This window comes from Sebastes fasciatus, chromosome 13 (genome assembly GCF_043250625.1).
Source record: "Sebastes fasciatus isolate fSebFas1 chromosome 13, fSebFas1.pri, whole genome shotgun sequence".
NCBI classification, from domain to species: domain Eukaryota; kingdom Metazoa; phylum Chordata; class Actinopteri; order Perciformes; family Sebastidae; genus Sebastes; species Sebastes fasciatus.
In genome coordinates this window covers 984,076-1,005,144 of record NC_133807.1, presented here as the reverse complement: position 1 = coordinate 1,005,144, position 21,069 = coordinate 984,076, and the positions used below count along the sequence as shown (strand labels likewise).

Here is a 21,069-nt window from a genome sequence, read left to right as displayed (position 1 = left end):
TTTACTTTCATAGTTCATATTTATTCATATTAAATGCTGGAAATAAATACAAAACATTTTGGAACACATCTGGTAAAGTGACAAAGACCTGCTTCAGTCAAGTTTTGCTCATCAGAAAAAAAACAGTTTTGATTTACTCTTCCAGCTTTAGCTGCAGTTTGGAACTTCATTCTTTGGAGCTACATGTGTTTAAGCAAACTTCATCAGTCTCAGTCATAATGATCGAGGATGTGTTACTTCATTTCCATATGATTAAGAACAACCTTCCACTTCTAACTGGAGAGTAAAACTGCAGCGTCTTCAAACCCGGAACTTGTGAGTTACTTCGAAGGGAACTGCTTATTTGTGGCATGATGAACAAATATAAAATATGAGCAGGCATTGAAATGATGGCACACAATGTTATACGGATGACTCATGAATACCTATTTCACAAGTGCACGGCCATTAAATGTTTGTTACCCCAAATTAACCAAATATTTCCTGTTTATTCCAGTTCAACTTTAACAATGAGTAGATTTGACACCAGATTAGCATCTAAGTGCTATGGCAACCACACAGACATACGGTTAAGCAGCTAGGAGTCTAAACTAACTAGATTAGTAACACATTCAGACGCCACATAAATAAACAAAAGAATCGCACAGAGGGTTAAACATGCACTTTACACAAGTTAATTATCTGGCAACCTGCATATTCCTGGATTCATTAAAAGGGCCATTATTCATTAGTTCTGTTAGCTGAGACATGGTTGTGTATGGGAGTAGTGAAGGCCTGTGTGTTGGGAGGATGTCCTGTAGAAGGCACTGGCACTCTTTCTGATACTATTAGTAAAGAAGATTGTACTACAAGAGACATTCAATGCTAACAAATATCATGTTCTAAGAATCACAACATTAATTTCTATCGAAACATGGAAAGAAATTTAGACAAGATGGAGGTGGCTAAAGACTCAGAAAGAGATGAGTAAAAAACTGAAGTTGACAGAAGGGCAGCCATTGGAGAGACAGGCAGTAGTCAATAAACGTCCATTAAGGACACAGATCAGTGTGTTCAGTCATCTATGTGCACGTGTGTGTGTGTGTGTATTCAGTCATCTTCTATTAAAGGGATAGTTCCGATTTTTTGAAGTGGGGTAGTATGAGGTCCTTATCCATAGTCAGTGTATTACCTACAGCAGATGACGGTCGGCACGCCCCCAGTTTAGAGAAGCAGACAGGAGTACCGACATAGGAGCAAAGCGATGTACTGCTGTTGACGGGGACAGCAGCAAAACGGATTTAAGACACCTAAAATAAAATCTATATCAGTTTAAATGTACGCTATATTTAGAATATTTTCACTGCTTTACCTCGCCGTCAGACAGCCTTTTCCAACAGGGAACTGAAGCTGTTATATCCATTTATGCTCTCCTCAGAGCCACCAGACTCCACTGACAAAAAGAGTGATTTTACCTCGCAGAACACAGGTTATTGTGTAACTTTGGTGTTTTAAAGGATAATTCGGATTCACTTAAGTCACACAATAACGCAAACAAACTAAACAGTCAAAGCAGTGGAACACCAGCAACTCCCGTGTTCTGCGAGCTAAAACTACTGTTTTTGTCAGTGGAGTCTGGTGGCTTTGAAGAGAGCAGATATAATCGCTTCAGTTGCCTGTCGGAAAGGGCTGTCTGACGGCATGGTAAAGTGGTGAAAATATTCTATATGTAGCATACACTTGAAGTGATATATATTCTTTTAGGTGGCTAAAATATGTTTTGCTGCACAGCAGTATATTGCTTTGTTGTCTCTTCAAAGCCACCAGACACCATTGACAAAAACATTAATTTTACCACGCAGAACACAGGAGTTGCTGGTCTATCGTTGCCTCGATCAGTTAGTTTGTTTGGGTTGTGTGACTTTGGTGAATCAGAACTAATCCTTTAACCCATGTTCTGTGAGGTAAAATTAGTGTTTTTGTCAATGGAGTCTGGTGGCTTTGAAGAGAGTATAGATGGATACAAAGGCTTCAGTTTCCCATCGCAAAGAGCTGTCTGACGGCAAGGTAAAGCGGTGAAAATATTCTAAATATAACATACACTGATATAGATTTTTTTAGGTGGGCCTTTCATTTTAGGTGGCTAATATACAATTTGTACCTCATACAACCCCACTTCAAAAAATATCCCTTTAAGCTGCACTCAACAGAAAGGGTTAGCATATATATTTGTATGTTATGATACAAGCAGGGCATGGATATTTGTGTGTGTAGCAATTTCAGTGTTTGACATTCACCTCTATGTTTCTGAAGAGATGTGAAAAGGCAAATAGTACATGTGTGTGTGTGTGTGTGTGTGTGTGTGTGAGTGTGAGTGTGAGTGTGAGTGTGAGAGTGACAGGTCGTTCAGTCATCCACTCCTATGTTGCGGAACAGGTAGGACATGGACTCTCCGTTGTGGATACGGCGGATGGCCTCCGACAGGATCATGCTGATGTCGACTGTTTTGATCTTTGGACACTGGAGCTTCTGGAGCTCGTGGGGAATCGTGTTGGTCACCACCACCTGGAGGAAGATGAGATGAGAGAGACGTGAGGGGAGGAGGTCATGCAGAACAAAGCTAAAGTGAGTAGACACCTGAATATTTCAAAGCACACACTCACCTCATCGATGGCCGAGTCCTCTATGAGCCTGGGGGCGTCAGAGGAGAGGATGCCGTGTGTTGCCATGACGAAGATCTTGTAGGCCCCTCTTTCCTTCAGCGTCTCCGCTGCTGCCACAAAACTGTCGACATCATCAATGATGTCGTCCTATGGGACAAACAGACTTGTCTCAAACAAACAACTTTCAGCATTCAGCCTGTAGAATTGCAATGGCAGAACATGCCACCACAAACGTTTTGTTCAGACTATTCCTTTATGCATGCTGAAGGTCGTATGCATTTTCACCAGGGATTAATAGGAGTACTACAATATTCTACTTTATTTAAGTAAGATTTAATTTGTTTTAATTAAAAAAGGTACAGTGTGTGGGATTTGGCAGTATCAAGCGGTGAGGTTGCAGATTGCAACCAACTGAAACATTTCCTGCCAAGCGTGTAGGAGAACTAAGGTGGCCAACGCAAAAATGTGAAAGTCATAGTCAAGTCAGCACACTGACACACTGACAGCTGTTGTTGCCTGTTGTGCTGCAGTTTGCATGTTATGATTTGAGCATATTGTTTTATGCTAAATGCAGTACCTGTGAGGGTTTCTGGATCAATATCTGTCAATGTTTTGTGTTTTTAATTGATTTACAATAATAAATATATACTTACATTTGCATAAAGCAGCATTTTTGTTGATAAGAGTATCAAATACTTGACAAATATCCCTTTAAGTTACATTTTGAAGAGATACAAAATGTGTGATTAATTTGCGATTAATCGCGATTAAATATGGACAATTATGCAATTAAATATTTTAATCAATTGACAGCCCTAGAAAACATACTTATTAATATTATATTACATTTCTGCCAAAAGACCCTCCTAATTGCTACACACTTGTCCTTTAATCAACAGGAAACTAGGATCAAATTATGCTTGATTTTAATTTAAACTAAATGTTGAATGGAGTGAGGATCTGACAAATCCCAGACTGATCCACACAGTCAGTGCGACTGTACAGTAGCTTACATACAGCACAGTAAAATGAGATAAATGATAATGGATGTTATATCATCAAGCAGACATTGGATCTCTGTCAATCATTTATCTGTCATTTATTGTGTGCTCATTCCACGCCAACCACTTCACAGTCCAGCTGCTCACATAGCAACAGTCACTGCTGAGACCAATTAAAGCCACAGCTAAATATTGTAAAAGAATCTCCTGAGACTTTTCAGTGGAAAGCAGACTGGAATTCTTCCATCTTTTACAGAATGTCTGCTGTCACCGCTCTGCCCTCCTGCAGCTGCAGACACACTAGCAGCTTCTTCTCTGCTACTGTTCTCACAGTTTAATGACTTCTTTTATGAGACTCTTGTTCAAGGTGTATCCACACAGCCAAACAATGCCTTAAAGAGCCAGTGTTTCACATTTTGGGGGATCTATTAGCATAAATGGAATATAATATTGAAAACTATGTTTTCATTAGTGTATAATCACATGAAGCTAAGAATGGTTGTGTTTCCGTTAGCTTAGACTGAGCCCTTCATATCTCAATAGGGAGCAGGTCTTCTTCACGGAGTTCACCATGTTGCTCCACCATGTTTCTATAGTACCCCAGAACGGACAAACCAAACACTGGCTCTAGAGAGATACTTTCAGGTTTTTACGTCACCTGATGGCCACCATAGTTCTCCATCATGCTTGTGGAATTGCGTTAACGTGAGCTGAAAATCCGTGGTACCGCCAGCCGCCGTCTGACTTCTGTTGTTCCTAAATTAGTGTTATTCTGGCAAGGATGGCCTGTGAGCGAGGCGAAAGGCGTTACCACGGTTTTTCACTTGGCGGCTCACGTTACTGCAGTCTTGTAAAAGGAGGAGTGAGCAGAGGGGGTACTCAGTTGGTTGCAACCTGCAACCTCACCACTAGATGCTGCCACATCCTACACACTGTACCTTTAAAAGCCCCAATAGAGTGTCCAAACCAACAAACGGGATGCTCTCACCACTATGATGGCGATGCGTCCTCCTACATCTCCTACCACAGTGATGGGAGGCTTCTCTTTAGGGATCAACACTGAAAACACAAAAAAGCAAGAGATTTGCTGTCATATTATTAAGAGGCAACACGTCTTATGCCATGTATTATTATTTGCAGTAGTGGAGCAAAAATCAGCGTGCAAGCATCTGTAGATCTACCTAAACATATTCCGTTACATGATAGTTAAAGGATTTGCCGTTGTGAGTGTGTGTGTGTGTGTGTGTGTATTACATGGGAAATCCATGCTGGGGTGAATGGCTCCGGTTGTCTTGACGGTGGGTGGGGAGTGTCGCCCGTCTACCTGGTCCGACTCTGCGTCCTGAGCTTCGCCGTGGATCACTGCTATGCCCAGACGCAGCCGCTCAGCAAACGACTGGGCTCTGCACACCCACACACACAGAACAATTCAGATTCAGATCCTCCAGGCTTTACAGAACAACCAAGAAATATACAGAAATATAGAACAGAGCTTTTGTTGCCATAAAAGGTCTAGTTACTGTTAAAATGTGAAAAGTTCTGACTTTGGCAACCCCCAGTGGCAGTATAGAAAGAAAAGATACTGTGGCAGACAGCACTGCATACTGCTACATAAATGCAATTTTCAACGGAAGTAAAGGGTGGTGAGAGGGAGAAAAACAAAGGTTTATGATTAACTTATTAGTTAACAATATAATATAATGAGTCACAGCTCTGCAGCTCAGCACAGTTGAAGGATAAGTGAGTTCAGAACCAGCGAGTGAGGAGAGCCTACTGTACCTTTTGGCAGAGGATGGGGATTTGGCCACAATCACAGCATTTCTATAGTCAGGGATCTGGAGGTACATGGGAAATAACGAGTGAATGATCAAATCAATGTGTTTTAGAAGAGAAGGGTCAAAGGTTTGACCTGTAGTCTGACATCATTAAAGGGATAGTTTGTGTGTTGTTGGGTTTTTTTTAAACTTAGTTTTTATTGCAGTTTAAGCAACTTATACAATCATCACATTCTTTCCTGCTCTATTTATTTTACAGCTGTCTCTTTGTTTTTACACAAAATTTCACAACTTAAAAAAAAAAGGGGGGGGGGGGGGAAACAACACAAAAAAAGACTTCATCTTAAACTATGATGTCAATTGAATTCAGAGAAAAAGAAAGGACACATTAGAAAATCCAGAGAATTTAAATAAAATAAAGTTAAATAAATAAATAAAAAAATAAAAATAAAAATAGTGGTGAAGGGTCGGAGGTCTGGGAGGGGAAAAGTATGTCGGTAAGACAGAGATACAAGTATGATCTAGGATATATAAAAATATTCAGATCACAGATCTCTGTATTAATATGGTCATGGCAGGGCTCCACCTTTCAATAAATGGCTCTTTTTGGAGTCTTAGGGAATAAGTTATTTGTTCCATGTGGTAAATTTCCCATACCTTCGCGATTCATAAATTATATGTTGGGGCTCAGGTTTTAGCCACTTCATTGAGATGCATTTAATTGCTGCTGTTAGCAATATCTGTAAGATATATTTTTTAGCTCTTCCATCAATGCCTTCTTGTATGGTCCCAGCAGTGACATTTTTGGATCTTTAGTGAAGTTTTGGTGGAATAGATCTTTGAGTGCTCCAAATACCTCTTCCCAAAATGTTTTTAATTTAGGGCATGTCCAAAATATGTGAATATGGTTGCCAATATGTGTACCACAATTTCTCCAACATTTATTCGAGTGTGTAGGGCCCATTTTAGCCACTATTTCTGGTGTCTGAAAGAATCTTGAAATCACTTTCCATTTAAATTCCCTCCATGTATTAGAGTTGGTCACTAGATGTGCTTCAGTGCATATTTCTTCCTATATGTCTTGTGGTATGTCTGTATTCATTTCAATTTCCCATCTCCCTTTTATCTGAAGCGTATTGTTTGAATTCATGCCTAGAAATATTGGGTAAAAACGGGCTATAATTTTCTTATCCCCGTTTCCTGTTTGTAATTTCATCAGGGATTCTTCAATTGGAGTGGGCTCCAAAACTTTATCCCATTCCTTATGTTCCATTAGGAAGTCCCTTAATTGTAGATATCGGAAAAAGTCTGTGTTGGGAAGTATAAATTCCTCTCTCAACTGCTGAAATGACTTAAGTCTGCCATCCTTCAGGAGTTGGTGTAGATTAGTGAGTCCATGTTCTGACCATTTTCTAAATCCTGTATCTAAACGGGAGGGTACAAAATCCTAACTTCTCTCCATGCTGCCTTTATCTTAGCCTTTAACCGTCTCTTCCATGGAGGTACTGCTTCCTATGTACTGTGTTCATCTTGTACCCAAGCATATCTAAGATTACTGTTGCTGTACTGTGTATCAGCTTGTTGGTCTCAGCGATGGTACCTGTAGGGATTGTACTCAGTGCAGCATTCACATCTTCTAATAGATCTTCTGAAGGTACTTGGCAACTCAGCTTCAGTATTCGTCGGGGGCTCCAGGATTCCAGGTTGGTTACGATCTTCCTTCTTCGGTCAGCTGCCCTTGTGCTGAGGCTATCTATCCGATTTCTATCTATCTATCCGAGTTTGGGCCTTGGTACCCAAACTCGGATGTAGGGGTGATGGTGACCTGTTGTCCTGGCTCCCCCTTGCCGTAGCATTGTTGTAGTATTCCATCGATTTCTAGTTGTGATAGTAGTTGGAGGTTACGGATATTGGAACATTGAGCTAACAACTGTTTCTTTGTTAGTCTCGATTGTGGGTTTTGAGATATCCATAGGTCCCAAATTCTCTGCATATATCCCCTCTCTCTGGGATTGCTTGTATAGTAGCATTCCAACAATTCCGTATTTTCCACCCTCGTCCATTTATGTCTTGTTCCAGTAGCCAATTTCTCATCAGATTGCCCTGGTTCCGTAGCATCTGACGCGGACCTTGTTGACCCGGGCGACGTCCGAGCCGGTGTGACTATCATTTTTGTGTGTCAGTAGCTCACCTGGTAGAGCGGGCGTCCCACATACCAAGGCTTAGTCCTTACCGCAGCGGCCCCAGGTTCGAATCCGACCTGCGGCCCTTTGCTGCATGTCATCCCCTCTCTCTCTCTCCCCCTTACAAAAAACTATCTCTGTCTCTGTCAAATAAAGGAATAAAAGCCCAAAAAATAATCTTAAAAAAAAACAAACAGAAGGGGCGAAAGAGTGCAACCCTGTCTGCAGCCGCGCTCTAGGGCAGATTGGTCTGATAGAAACCTGTTCACTTTAACAGCCGCCTGTGGATTGGAACATAATGTTTCTATCCAGTTAATGAAATTGGGGCCAAATTGGAAATCGTCTCAATGTTTGAAATAAGTATTGCCAGGACACTCGATCGAATGGGATAATAGGGATAGGGATAATATCATTGCTTCCTCTTCTTTTACTTTTGGATGTGTCATTAATTTAGTAATCTTCTAATATTGTCCCCATAATATCTTCCGGTAATGAACCCGGTCTGATCCGGATGAATAATTTTATTGATCATTTTATTGACACGTTTTGCAAGAATAGTAGTTAATATCCGCAGGTCTGTGTTAAGTAGCGATATGGGCCTATATGATTGGCATTTGGTCGAGTCTTTGCTTTCTTTATGTATTACTACTATTGTTGCGTCCCTCCGGGAGGGGGCCATAGTTCCAGATTGTAACGCATGGTGATAAGCTTTTAACAGTAAAGGTGACACGTCCTCTTGGCCCAGGGCTTTTATTGTTTTTTTAATGTGGAGATTACCTGCTGTATTTCCCATTCCTTAATTGGTTCATCTAGCTCTTTTGCCATAGGCTCAGATAACTCTTAATTTGATGTCCCTCAAAAGTTGCGCCAGTTCTTTGTTGTCTGTGCAGGTGTCCGTGTTTTTGTACAGGGATTTATAAAATTCAGCAAAGGACTGAAATTTCATCCGGTTTTGTGAGTGTTTCATTATTAGATATTAACTTCTGTACTGTATTGGATGATTGCCGTTTTTTCATTTGGGGCATAAATGTTCATGAGAGAAACTTGTATTCCATCAATGGAGCCATTTACCAGAATAAATGTACCTTCAGAGTCTTTATGAACTTTAGTTGGTGTGAAATTAATCTGTCTATGTATCAGAATAGACACTCCTCTCTTTCTGGCTGAGTGGTGTGATGAGTGAAATACCTTGTCTGCCCAAGAGTTTTTTAGCTTTTCATGCTCCAGGTCTGATAAATGGGTCTCCCGCAAGAATGCTATCTGGCAATTGGCTCTCCTCAGCTGATTAAGGATTTTCTTCCTCTTTATGGTACTATGGAGATCTCTGTCATTATAGCTTATAACCTTAAGCGATCCCATGACTTGGAGTTAGGAGAATTAGGATGGATACAACTTTTGCTCTGGCATAAAGTGATGGATGGAAAAGGCCGTGGAACGTTGTACACAGTATCTATGTGTATGATTGTGTGAATGTGGGTGAGTGGGTATAAGAAGAAGTATTTGCAATAAGTAGGGGTGGATAGTATGGGGGAAGTGGGGTATTTAAACCAAAAAAAAAGTACAGAATATACTAAAGTAAAATACATACATAAATAGAAGTGCAGATAGGGTTGAAACGTTGTGTACGGGACAGTTACTAATTCTAAATACAGCAACATAATCTCTATAGTGTTTAAGCATTAACATGACACATTTGTTGTTGGAATAGAGGAAAAAATCTATTTCCCTGTTGCTTTCAATCTCACAGTGAGATCCCTGGGGAACATTGGGATCTGCTCAAACTGAAGTGAACATAAAATTAGATAAACCGTGAACTCGGCCAACACAATGTCCATTTAGTCCTTTGGGACAAGGTCCCAGGCTGCAGGTCAGGACGGCAGCTTTGTGAACAATCCTAGAGAGTTCTCGCCTTTGCTTGGCTACAAAACCAAACAGAACTGAAAAATCCAAAGTTATTATCCTTGGTTCAGGCTCCTGCAGAACCTCAGGATAAACATTAGAAAAGATAACGACATCTCGATGTGAATATCTCAATTAACAAGTCAGAATAATTATATGTATAAAGCTTCTTGTAAAACTTAGGAATAATCAAAACAAAGAGATTATGCCACTCATTCATTACAGCATGTATGCACACAAGTATTTAGATCAGATACCCCTCTACTAGCATACACATCCATACACACCCTCACACTCTGCCTCAACCGCTTTTACGTTAGCTTTTACATGCTCAATTTCTGTGCGGATCGCAGCAGTGTTGTTGTCAATTTCAGTTTTCACTGCCTTCATTTCCGTCTGTAGCGATTTGAATAAATCCGCCAGAGAACTCTTCCGCTCTTCACTTATCACAGCGGTTATGTCCTTTCTTATGGAGGAGAGGATATCCGCTTTCACCGATGCATGTCCATTTTTAAAATGAAAATGTTGTTTAAATATGAAATTAGTCAGGATTCTGCAGGTGCTCTGAAAAGTCTGTCGTACTCCATTTGCGGCTAGCCACGTCCCTAGTTTGTGTGTTTCTCAGTGGGGTTTTATGAGGTACTTCTCCACAGTCAGTGTATTACCTACAGTAGATGGCGGTCAGCACGCCCCCAGTTTGGAGAAACAGACAGGAGTACCAGCAGGGGAGCAAAGCAATGTACTGGTAGCACGAACATTCCCATTCAAATCAACGTAGCATGATAGTCAGATCAGTGGCCATTTTTATGTGTACTGTTGCCATAGTGACCGTTGTAGCAGGCTCCCTTCCACATAAACTAAACCGACTTGCGGCAAGTCGCAGACTCACTAAGGTGAGGTTTTGCAGTAACAATGATTAAAGGAGCAGTGGATTAATAATGTTACGAAGCACATAGAAAATGTAAAGGAAATTTTCACCACCTAAAAGAAAGGCCCTCCTAAAAAAAAAAAAAAAATCAGTATCAGTTTCAGTGTACGCTATATTTAGAATATTTCCACCGCTTTACCTTGACGTCAGACAGCTATACAGTCTGTTTCTGACGGGGAACTGAAGCGGTCATCTGTGCTCTCGCCAAAGCAACCAGACTCCATTGAAAAAAAACAGTAATTCTACCTAGCAGAACACAGGAGTTGAGCATAGATAACGGCCTCAGTTCTCCGACAGGGATGTCTCACAGCAAGGGAAACTGGCAGAAATATTCTGAATATAGCGTACACTTAAACTGACTGACTTGCTGCTGTCCCCGTCCACAGCAATACATTGCTTTGCTCCCGTGCTGGTACTCCGGTCTGTTTCTCCAAACTCCATCTACTCTAGGTTCACTGACTATGAAGTACCTCATACAACCCCACTGAGAAACACCTGAATCTATCCCTTTGACGGCAGTACGCTTCTGAGCGTTGTAGGGTTAAATACTAGAATGGCACTCAGAGAGCGCAGACCTCTGCCCGAGTACGATTGCCCCCCTCTCTGTTCAGTTAGTGCCATCATCCACGTGTATTTGTGTTTATGTTGAGATCAGCTGTACGTAAAGGAGCATCGTAAAACACTTCATTCAAACTGGACAGAAACAAAATAGGACTCACCTAAACCGTCGTCGTTACTCTTTCCAACAATCACCAAGTGTGCTTTGGTCCAACTCAACTGTAATTTCACCGAGTTTAATGTGAAAAAAATGCAGAATCTACAGTTGTGCCACACCCCACCCCTCCAAAGGATTTCATTCAAATCCATCGCGGACTTTTGGAGTAATCCTGCTAGCGGACAAACAAACCAACAAACCAACAAACCAACGCCGGTGAAAACATAACCTCCTTCCGAGGCCTTCGGCCTTGGCGCAGGTAATAAGCAAACTCATTTGGAGGTCTTTTAAGATGCAAGTCATGTTGTGTCTGTAGTTTTTACCTCTTCCTGTATGTACTGCAGCAGGAAGGGGGAGGCTCTCAGATTGTCCACTGGGATGTTGAAGAAGCCTTGAATCTCTTTCTGATGGAGGTCCATTGTGATCAGATGGGTGAGACCTACACAAACACAGTCCGCTTGATAGTGTTAGTTGTGGATTTGCAATTTACAACAATGTATAAATGATGGACACGCACACTTTCAGATTAGCCTTGTAAACATTTACAGAGTCACTTTAAGATTCTGCTAATACAATTTTAAATCTGTGATGTTGCAAGCAAATAGAAACACTAGAAATGACCACTGGTTTCTGACTCTTCCCATTTTCCCTCTTGTTTAGTGATGTAAAGCAATCACCACTCACCAGCTTTACACATCATAGAGGCAATGAGCTTGGAGACGATGGAGCCCCTTTTCCTCATCTTACACTGCTTGCTGTAGGGGAAGTAGGGGAGGACGCCCGTGATGCTTCTGGCGCAGGATGTTCTGCACGCGTACACCAGGATCAGCAACTCCATTATAGTGGTGTTCACATCCCTAATGCAGTCGAGGGACGGAGAGGAAGACGTACAGTACGTGACAAAAATGTGATGCGAGTAAGATGTTCCATCGGAAAACTGCGTTGAAATGTTCTAACTGTGTGCGTGTTCTGCCTTACTTGGACATTGTCTGGATCACAAAGACATCTTTGCCTCGCACCGACTCTTGAATCTGCACCCGTGTTTCTATGGAAACAAATGGGACGTGAGAACGGGAGAGAGAGCAGCAAGAAAGCGCGCGCACATAAAGACACGTTCAGTCACACGTGCGCACACTCCTACCTCATAACAAAGCCTGCAAGGCCTGTCAGCTTCATTAGAGGGCTATCTGAGCCCTTTGTGCTTTGCACACAAACACCTCCCTCCCTCCCTCCCTCCACTGTGTGAAATTGTAGATAGTAGCATTCCAAAAATGTGCCTCCCACAGAAAAGAGATTAGAAAACAAAATGCTTCCTAGGCAGAGCCTAACGTCCAGCAGAAACACAGAGGAAACAGAACTGATAGCAAGCAGCAGTTTGGGAGCCAAGAAACTTTGAATATTCATGGTGTGGAATATTTTAATAGGACTACCTCTACTACTACTAAGCAGTTCAGCTCAGTTAACCTAATGCTGACTGTAGCAGACAGGCTTTTGCCCATTAACTATAAAAATGTGCATATTCTACTGTACATTCTGAGGATTTTCAAAAGCACCATACATTTAAGAGTGTTTAATCCCTCAGTACCCCACAGAAATCCTATTGCCTGTACTTGAAAATTGCTTGAGATACGTAATCTACTACACTGAATATTTTCTCTAAATTTTGTCTAACTTGCATCAGCCGTGTGTGATAAAGCAGATGCAAGCAACGACTGTAGTTTTGGTAGTCTGTTGTTGTTGTACTGACCAGCTACATTAAAACCACCAAACAAACCATATACGCCACAAATACTGCTACATTGGTGAAACCTTTGTCAGAAAATAAAATAATTTCTTACACATAACATTACAAAACAAAGAACTTTGTCTCCTCTCCTCCAATCTGACACTCAAACAGTTATTTTTTATAATCCAGGCAGAAAAAAGTAATTTCAGACATTTTACTGAATAATATAACCACAAAAAGATTATATAATGAGCAACAAAACAGAAATTGGACTTTGTGTTAAGTCTCACCTAATTTCCATAACAAACATACATAACAAGTCTTTCCTCTTCAGGGAAGCCTGCCTAACCTAGGTCTGACTCAACAGCCTCCTGAAGCACAATCGCTGTTGGTAATTTAGCTTAGTGACAAACATCAACAGACCATCTTTCTTTATACATATGAAAGGAACAATTTACACTGTGAATGATGTGTTAACCGTTTTGAAACATTTTAAATTAATTTAAAGCTCCTGCTGCACATCCAAGACCTAAAGATAGTCAGTTTACTATCATATAACTTGAAAGATTAATCAATAGGGCTGGGACAATCTCCTGATTCGATAATATCACGATACGTGGGTGCACATTCGATATGTATTGCATTATTAAGTATTGCGATTCGATATTATGATTTATTGCTCACTTTTATAACACTAGACCATGGCAGGAATTATTGATTACTATTTTTCCAGCAACCCAAAAAATCAAAGAATAAAGACATTTCCCTCACAGATTAGTGGTATTTTCTTTTTAATTTATAAGGGACATGTAGTGTTTTATAATTCTGGTGAATATAATCCAATCAATCTTATTTCCATAGATGTATTTTGTATATATAGTTCCCTTTGTTAACATCTTATTTGAAAAGCGGACGTAGTCCCACGTGTCTACTTCCTCTAACTTCTCCAAGGTGGTCTCTAGCTCTCTCGTCAGCTCCGTTCTCTTTATCTATCCATGGTCAGCTCCATCGGGGCCGTTTGAATGCAGACAGCAGAAATGTCAGTATGTGGGTGTTGTACAGTTGTAGCGTTGGCCCATTTGACCACGGAGACGAGAACGACGGCCGGTTCCACCGCCACGTTACCGCCATACCATAATGTTTCCTGTCCGTGATGCAGCTTTAGCCGTGATGTCTAGCTCTGCTTTTCCTGTCAATGTGTGAAACCCAAAGTGTTTCCATCCTTTACTGGATGTGTAGTGTTTACCACGCTGGATTTAACATGGGAGGGTGCAGGTCGTATCCACGCTGACCCTCCAACATCTTATACTTTCTGAGGTTTGTTTTGGTTGACAGATACGGAACAGATTAGTCACGTTACTCAGACTACCACAGTAAAAGTGGTAACTTCCTTCTACCTCCTCATAGACTCAAATGAAGCAAATATATCAATTCTGACATTAAACAAATAAATTTCAGTCATTCTCTGTCAGACACCATCTCACCTCTGTTAGCTTCCTGGTACACCTGCACCTTGCCAAGCTCCACCCCTAACCGCCTGAGAGAGAGAGAGAGAGAGAGAGAGAGAGAGAGAGAGAGAGAGAGAGAGAGAGAGAGAGAGAGAGAGAGAGAGAGAGAGAGAGAGATTCAGTTTAGGTTTGCACAGCCACAAGACGTTTGTATGTTTACATTTGTTCAGAAAGAAGGATTGCTAAGAAAAAACAACTTATTTTCACAAGAGAACATACATTTAAAAAAAGAAAAAATGATGATACACTATAAGCATAGACATTTACGTGTTGTTACATTGCTTCTCTTGAGACAACCTGATCTGCTCACTCTGCAGTTAACATCCTGTGTTTTATTTCATCTCTCTCACACACATTATGGAATTTAGTGTCTGACAACCCAGGCCGACTCCTCTATTTGTTCTATAAACATGTCCTTGTGGAGTTCAGGAGCGCATTGGTGCATTCCAAGTACGTTTCTGCAGTTCATGAATGTTTTTTTACACATAACACACATGAAATATGGACGTTGGTTCAACTCAATCATGCAACTACAATTGTTATTATAAAGTCATTAAATTCATATTTTTTTCACTGCAGGGACTATTTTATAAATGTGCAGGTAGTTGCCACTATATGACTGTTAAAAACAATATTTCACTGCTCTTTGGTGAAAACATTTCACCTCAGTGTCAAATTTTTCTTTTCTACATTTAGAAAATGTTAAAGGGACTCTGTAAGAATCAGAAATTGCTTGTTAGCAGGGACACCTGTGGCCGTTAATTCAACGAAAGTCAGCGTCCTGTTGCTCGCGCTCACGCTTGTGCTCGCTCAACATAGACATGAACGAGCATTGATCAACACAGTGAGGCGACACACGTCAGCTAACACCACAATATCACTCTATATTTCACCTGCTTGGCAGTAATGTTAGCTAACCAGATGAAGGTCTCTCCATGAATCAATGCTGATACTGTGTTGTCCTACTTCAGACTCCGGTCTTCCACAGTGTGTAGTGTGCGCGCATGCACGTGAGAGGTGGAGCGAGAGAGAAAGAGCGCGGTGTGTGAGTGAAGGCAAACAGGCAGGCAGAGGAGCAGAGTACAGCATCGACTCCGGCCCTGGAGACCAAAGCTACGGTCTCCCCTGTGTGACGGCTCCAGGGCCTCTTCCAGGGCTAGAGTGCTGTTTGCTGCTATGCTGTGCCTGTGTGTGTTGCAGTGTCCTGGTCCCTGGCGGGTTGGAGCTGGAAGTGGAGGTGTCGATCAGGCGATTGGAGACAGCTGGCAACGGTATAACCTGACTATAAGACCTGCCTCATCCTCATGGTGGACGGACATCATTCCCCTGGCAACACCGGGTGCTAGGCCAGCTTGGCTTTGTTGTGTAGTTTGGGTTAACAAATTCTTAAGTATTGACTATTGCAACTCACTCCTCTATGGCATCAGCAACACCTCCATCAATAAACTACAACTGGTCCAGAATGCAGCTGCCCGACTCCTCACCCACACCAAATCATAGCATCACATCACCCCAGTCCTGAAAGACCTTCACTGGCTCCCCGTCTCCCACCGGATCTCCTACAAAATCCTGACCCTCACCTACAAAGCCCTCCACCAACTTGCACCCCCCTATCTCTCTGAACTCCTCTCCCCCTACCAACCTCAACGGTCCCTCAGATCCGCCTCAGCTGGTTTACTCTCCACCCCAAAGTCCAAACTCCGCAGCTTTGGGGACAGAGCATTCTCCAGGGCAGCTCCAAAGCTCTGGAACTCACTCCCCAAACTCATCAGAGACTCCGATTCCCTCACCACATTCCAGTCCCGCCTCAAAACACATCTTTTCTCATCTGCTTACCCGTAGCCCCCTCCTTCCCCCTACCCATCAGTCCGTGTGTATGTATGTGATTGTGCCTGTGTATGTCGCCTGTTTTTGTCGTTCGTCTCCTGTCTGTCTCACACCGTTTCCCCCCCGATTATGTTAAGCGTCTTTGAGATCACTAAAAAACGCTATATAAATCTAATATATTATTAAGTAGTCCTGGAAGCCTGTTTTTCCTATTAGTTTACGTTGTTAACATTCATATTTATGTTACCCTTGTTAACATCATTCCATTTTTGTTAAATAAATCTTTGTTTGTAGTTACTCCCTGCGTGGTTGCTTCCTCATTTGTTGTGGCCTCAGAGCCGGGCCATAACAAATTGGGGGCTCGTCCAATTTGAAATAAGCTGTAAGTAGTAGTTTAAGTAGTTGTCAATCAACAGGGTTTGTTGATAAAACCATTGATTGTCGATTTTAGAACAGAAACCTGTTCCTCAAGGACCCATATGGGTTATGTGTGCTATGTGTCATCCATGCCTCTTGTACTCACTCTGAAATCCTCTTTCCCAGCTCACGGCTGGCAGGGTGCGAGTTGGCGGTGAAGATGACCAGGCCGCCCTTGGTGTGGTTCATGTCTCTGGGGTCTCGGCCGCGGCTCTCCCCGCACTCGGGCAGTGGATCCCTGGGCACCCAGGCTGCGCTGAGCCCTTCCTACAGTGGAAAAGGAGGAGCGATCACTTCCTTTAAAATAAAGGTGTCAACTCACGTAACTCAGGTAGAGGAGGAAGAGGAAACACGTCTCACTTAGTCCCTGAAGACTTGCAAAAAGCCATCAAACATAATACATTTTTTCCCATAAAAGCAGCTTTTTCAGATAAAAGCATAATTTAAATACTAACTTAACTTAAATACCTCTGACAGGTAGACGGTGCATCTGTGTGTGTGTATACCTGTTTAATCTAAATTTGAATTTAGTTTGATAGTTAGCCATATCAAGCTCGCTTGAAGCCATTCTGGGCTGTGCTGGAGTTACAAACAAGCACAAACTTGAGGCATAACGTTCTTTAAAAAGAAAAAAATCAGTACCTCAGAATGTGACTCAGTTATTCATGAACTTCCTACAAACAGCAAGGAGGAATTCTCCTTTCAATTAAGCATACATCCCAAAAAACTAGGGATGCACCGATACTTTTAGGGATGTCACGAGAACCGATAATGTCACGAGAAAACCAATACTTCAGTACCAAGTCGATGCCAAAATTCTAAAAATGTGACGGTACTCGTTTTCTTCGGTACAAAGGTACCGAACGATGCCTGTAATGGTCATGTGGTAAAGGAGCTAATGGGGGCAGTATATGCTTACAAGTGTTCTCATCTGCCGTGAAATGAAGGAAGAAGAAGAACGCCGCAATAGCACGGAAAAAAACAACAACACGAGACGTGAAAGATGGCATCTGGCTAGTTAGCCAAGCTACGTGCAATGAACGAGAGCGAACACGCTAAGCAACCGACCGGCCATTTGTTATTATTTTCAGACACACCTCCAACTCCGGGTAGTTTGTGAGCTGCTGCAGGGAATAAATCCGGATCTGTTGAGTGCAAAAGAGGAACCGTTTCCAGTCTCCCTTCTTCACCAAGTTAGCCAGCCACCAAGTTAGCCAGCCACCAAGTTAGCCAGCCACCAAGTTAGCCAGCCACCAAGTTAGCCAGCCACCAAGTTAGCCAGCCACCAAGTTAGCCAGCCACCAAGTTAGCCAGCCACCAAGTTAGCCAGCCACCAAGTTAGCCACCAAGTTAGCCACCAAGTTAGCCACCAAGTTAGCCACCAAGTTAGCCACCAAGTTAGCCACCAAGTTAGCCACCAAGTTAGCCACCAAGTTAGCCACCAAGTTAGCCACCAAGTTAGCCACCAAGTTAGCCACCAAGTTAGCCACCAAGTTAGCCACCCGCAACGTTACAATAGATTCGCAAAAGCCAGTACGTGGTGCAGTAACGGTGCCGTTGTACTTTTCTTTCCAAAGGAGGAAATACACCTCAAAGACAGACATCCAGACAATATTGTTGGTTTTAAATACTTGAAGGCTACATGCCACTGTTCTGTTTTGCAATGTTAATAGATGTTTCTTTTTATTTATTACTTAAGGGCTACATGCCTCTGTTTTTTGTAATGTTCAAATGTTTTAATAAAAGGAGTGCGTTCTGAATTACATGGGATTTATTGTTTTTTTTACCGTGGTATCGAATTGGTATCGAGAATCGTGTAAATTCACTGGTATTGGTACCGACTACTAGATTTCTGGTACCGTGACATCTCTACATCTGGTGTAGAGGGCATATGGCCTGTTTAGGACTTGAGACCTGAGTCACAGACTTGAGACTTACTTGTGACATGCAAAACAATGACTTGGTCCCACCTCTGGTAGCCTATACCCAGTGAACTGTCACCATGTCAATGAATTTAAACTAGTGCTTGCAGTCTGAGGATATACATAGACACATGTACACATTACAGGGGATTTATTGTTTGTTTTGTTTTTTTACCGTGGTATCGAATTTGGTATCGAGAATCGTGGAAATTTACTGGTATTGGTATTGACTACTAGATTTCTGGTATTGTGATATCCCTAGATACTTCAAAAAACTAATAAAAGAATGATCCCATTCTTTTATTACACATACAATTAATAAATTGTACACGGACAACTTTGTAAATAATCTTCAAAATTAACAGGAATTACAATTCAAGTGTAAACCTTTTTAATGTAGCAACAAATTAGACAAAAACTTAAACCACAATTAAAATTCCACTATATAATGTGTATAGCATATAAACATAGCATTGAACTGAATAGATCTGCCCCATTGTCACCGATACCTATTTGGGTCAGTATCCGTCCGATATCCGATCCAGTGCATCCTTAAAAAAAACTTGCTTGCTGAATTTAAATTTTTTAAATCTGGCCTACTCTTGCTAGTTTCTCAAGATTAAGCCTACCAACCCTAGCTTTAATGAACTTGTAGAGTACGGTCTAGACCTGCTCTATATAAAAAGCGTCAGCATTTACAGCTACACAGTATACTAAAATGTTTCAGAAACATTTGAGGCAAGAAATAGGCATTACAATAACAGAATTCGGCTCCGATTGGTTGGTTTTGTTTGGGCACGTTGGAATCTTGCAAATGTCATGAGCACTAGGAACTTGATTTTTTTCAAAGATTATCTGTCTCATGCACTACTGTCATTATATAGTGACAGTTTATAGTGACATTTATAAAAATAACTTTTTATCAAATTTGCTCAAAGTTACCGACTGCAGCATTAATGTGCTTTAACTGTGAAGAGCTTTAACTTGTAGCATCCTTCCACCTTCAACAATACTATTCAAATCTACTTTATTTTTTGTTTTAATCTTTCAGAAACGTTCCTTTTAATGCATACTATTTCTCTTTACAAATTCGTTGATTTATTTCTTATTTTAGTGCTGATGTTTTGACTATGAAAACTATGGAACAAGTTACCCCCTGATATACGCACTATCACTTTTTAAATCTAAGCTCAAGACTTTTTTTATTTAGATTGGATTTAATACCTATAGCGCTGTGACACTTCCCCTGTGCTTTTTATGTACCTTTTTACGATTTTATGATACGTTATGTTTATTCCTGTTATTTTTTGATGTTAATGTGAAGCACTTTGGGGACCTTTTGGTTATTGTAAAGTGCTATACAAATAAATGTTGCTTGATTGTTGATGTTCTTTCATTTTAAATGACTTCTATAATTATGATAGTCTTTTCTACAGTACAAGGTTGTGTGTTTGGTAGCATATATAGACTAGAGTTTGGTGTCTACAGGAGGAACATGGTGTAGTTGTATCTGCTTGTACATCCACTTGAGGGGGGTTGTGGAACAATAACACTAAACAAACAAAAGGCTGGAATGCAAACACCTTGTGACCAAGAACTGCAGGCAAACTGTTATATTATATGATCATATATCAAATATGTGTCTTGCAATGTTTATTTTAGAGGCTCAGCGACGTGCAATGGGGTCACTGGTGATTTGAATAGATAGGTGGTAGAAAGAGTTCATCCCAACTAGCATTAGCTTCCTCATGTTGCTAAGCTAGCAGGACAACCCAGTCATGTTGCTAAGCTAGCAGCAAAACACACTCATGTTGCTAAGCTAGCAGCAAAACACACTCATGTTGCTAAGCTAGCAGCAAAACACACTCATGTTGCTAAGCTAGCAGCAAAACACACTCATGTTGCTAAGCTAGCAGCAAAACACACTCATGTTGCTAAGCTAGCAGCAAAACACACTCATGTTGCTAAACTAGCAGGACAACACACTCATGTTGCTAAGCTAGCAGCAAAACACACTCATGTTGCTAAGCTAGCAGGACAACACGTTGCTGTCTGTTGTTCCAGAGTGAGTGTGTGCAAAAGTTAAACCGTGTGCTGAAATTGTAGTTGCACTGATTTTGATATAAAAGCAGTCAGACCCGTTTTAGACACGTCTTTATCACATTAATGTGAGCTAATAGTAAATGTTTGGCTAGAACATCATGATCACGTCAGCTAACGGTAACACACCAGGACTGGTACTATCGCGAGAGCTCGCAACAAATCATGTCTCCATGGCAAAGCTCTTCAATTGATTTTTCATGCATCAGAAATCAAGTGTTTCTGTGTAGCAAGTAGAAAATAGAATGAGGACAACTATTACATGAAACAAAGCCCAATACTACTCACCAGTTTGCGTGTTGGGTCCGGTTACAGTCTGCAACCAACACTATTTGAATATACGAGCCTCCTGCTCTGTTCAACCTGTTCCCCTCAGTCCGACTGCCTGCGATGTTCACTTTTGACGGACGTACAGCTCGACCAATC

At 41.4% G+C, this 21,069-nt stretch overlaps 1 protein-coding gene across 1 annotated transcript; it reads right to left on the bottom strand.

Annotated features, from left to right (window-relative positions):
* On the bottom strand, positions 1–21,069 carry LOC141779930 (phosphoribosyl pyrophosphate synthase-associated protein 2). The gene is made up of 11 exons (XM_074654948.1): positions 20,932–21,069; positions 16,728–16,888; positions 14,354–14,406; positions 12,122–12,188; positions 11,828–12,000; positions 11,467–11,582; positions 5,423–5,478; positions 4,898–5,046; positions 4,632–4,702; positions 2,643–2,789; positions 1–2,544 (listed from the first exon to the last, which is right to left on the bottom strand). Exons 2-11 carry the CDS (start codon positions 16,808–16,810, stop codon positions 2,386–2,388), a joined length of 1,074 nt encoding a protein of 357 aa, XP_074511049.1. The 5' UTR covers positions 16,811–16,888; positions 20,932–21,069; the 3' UTR covers positions 1–2,385.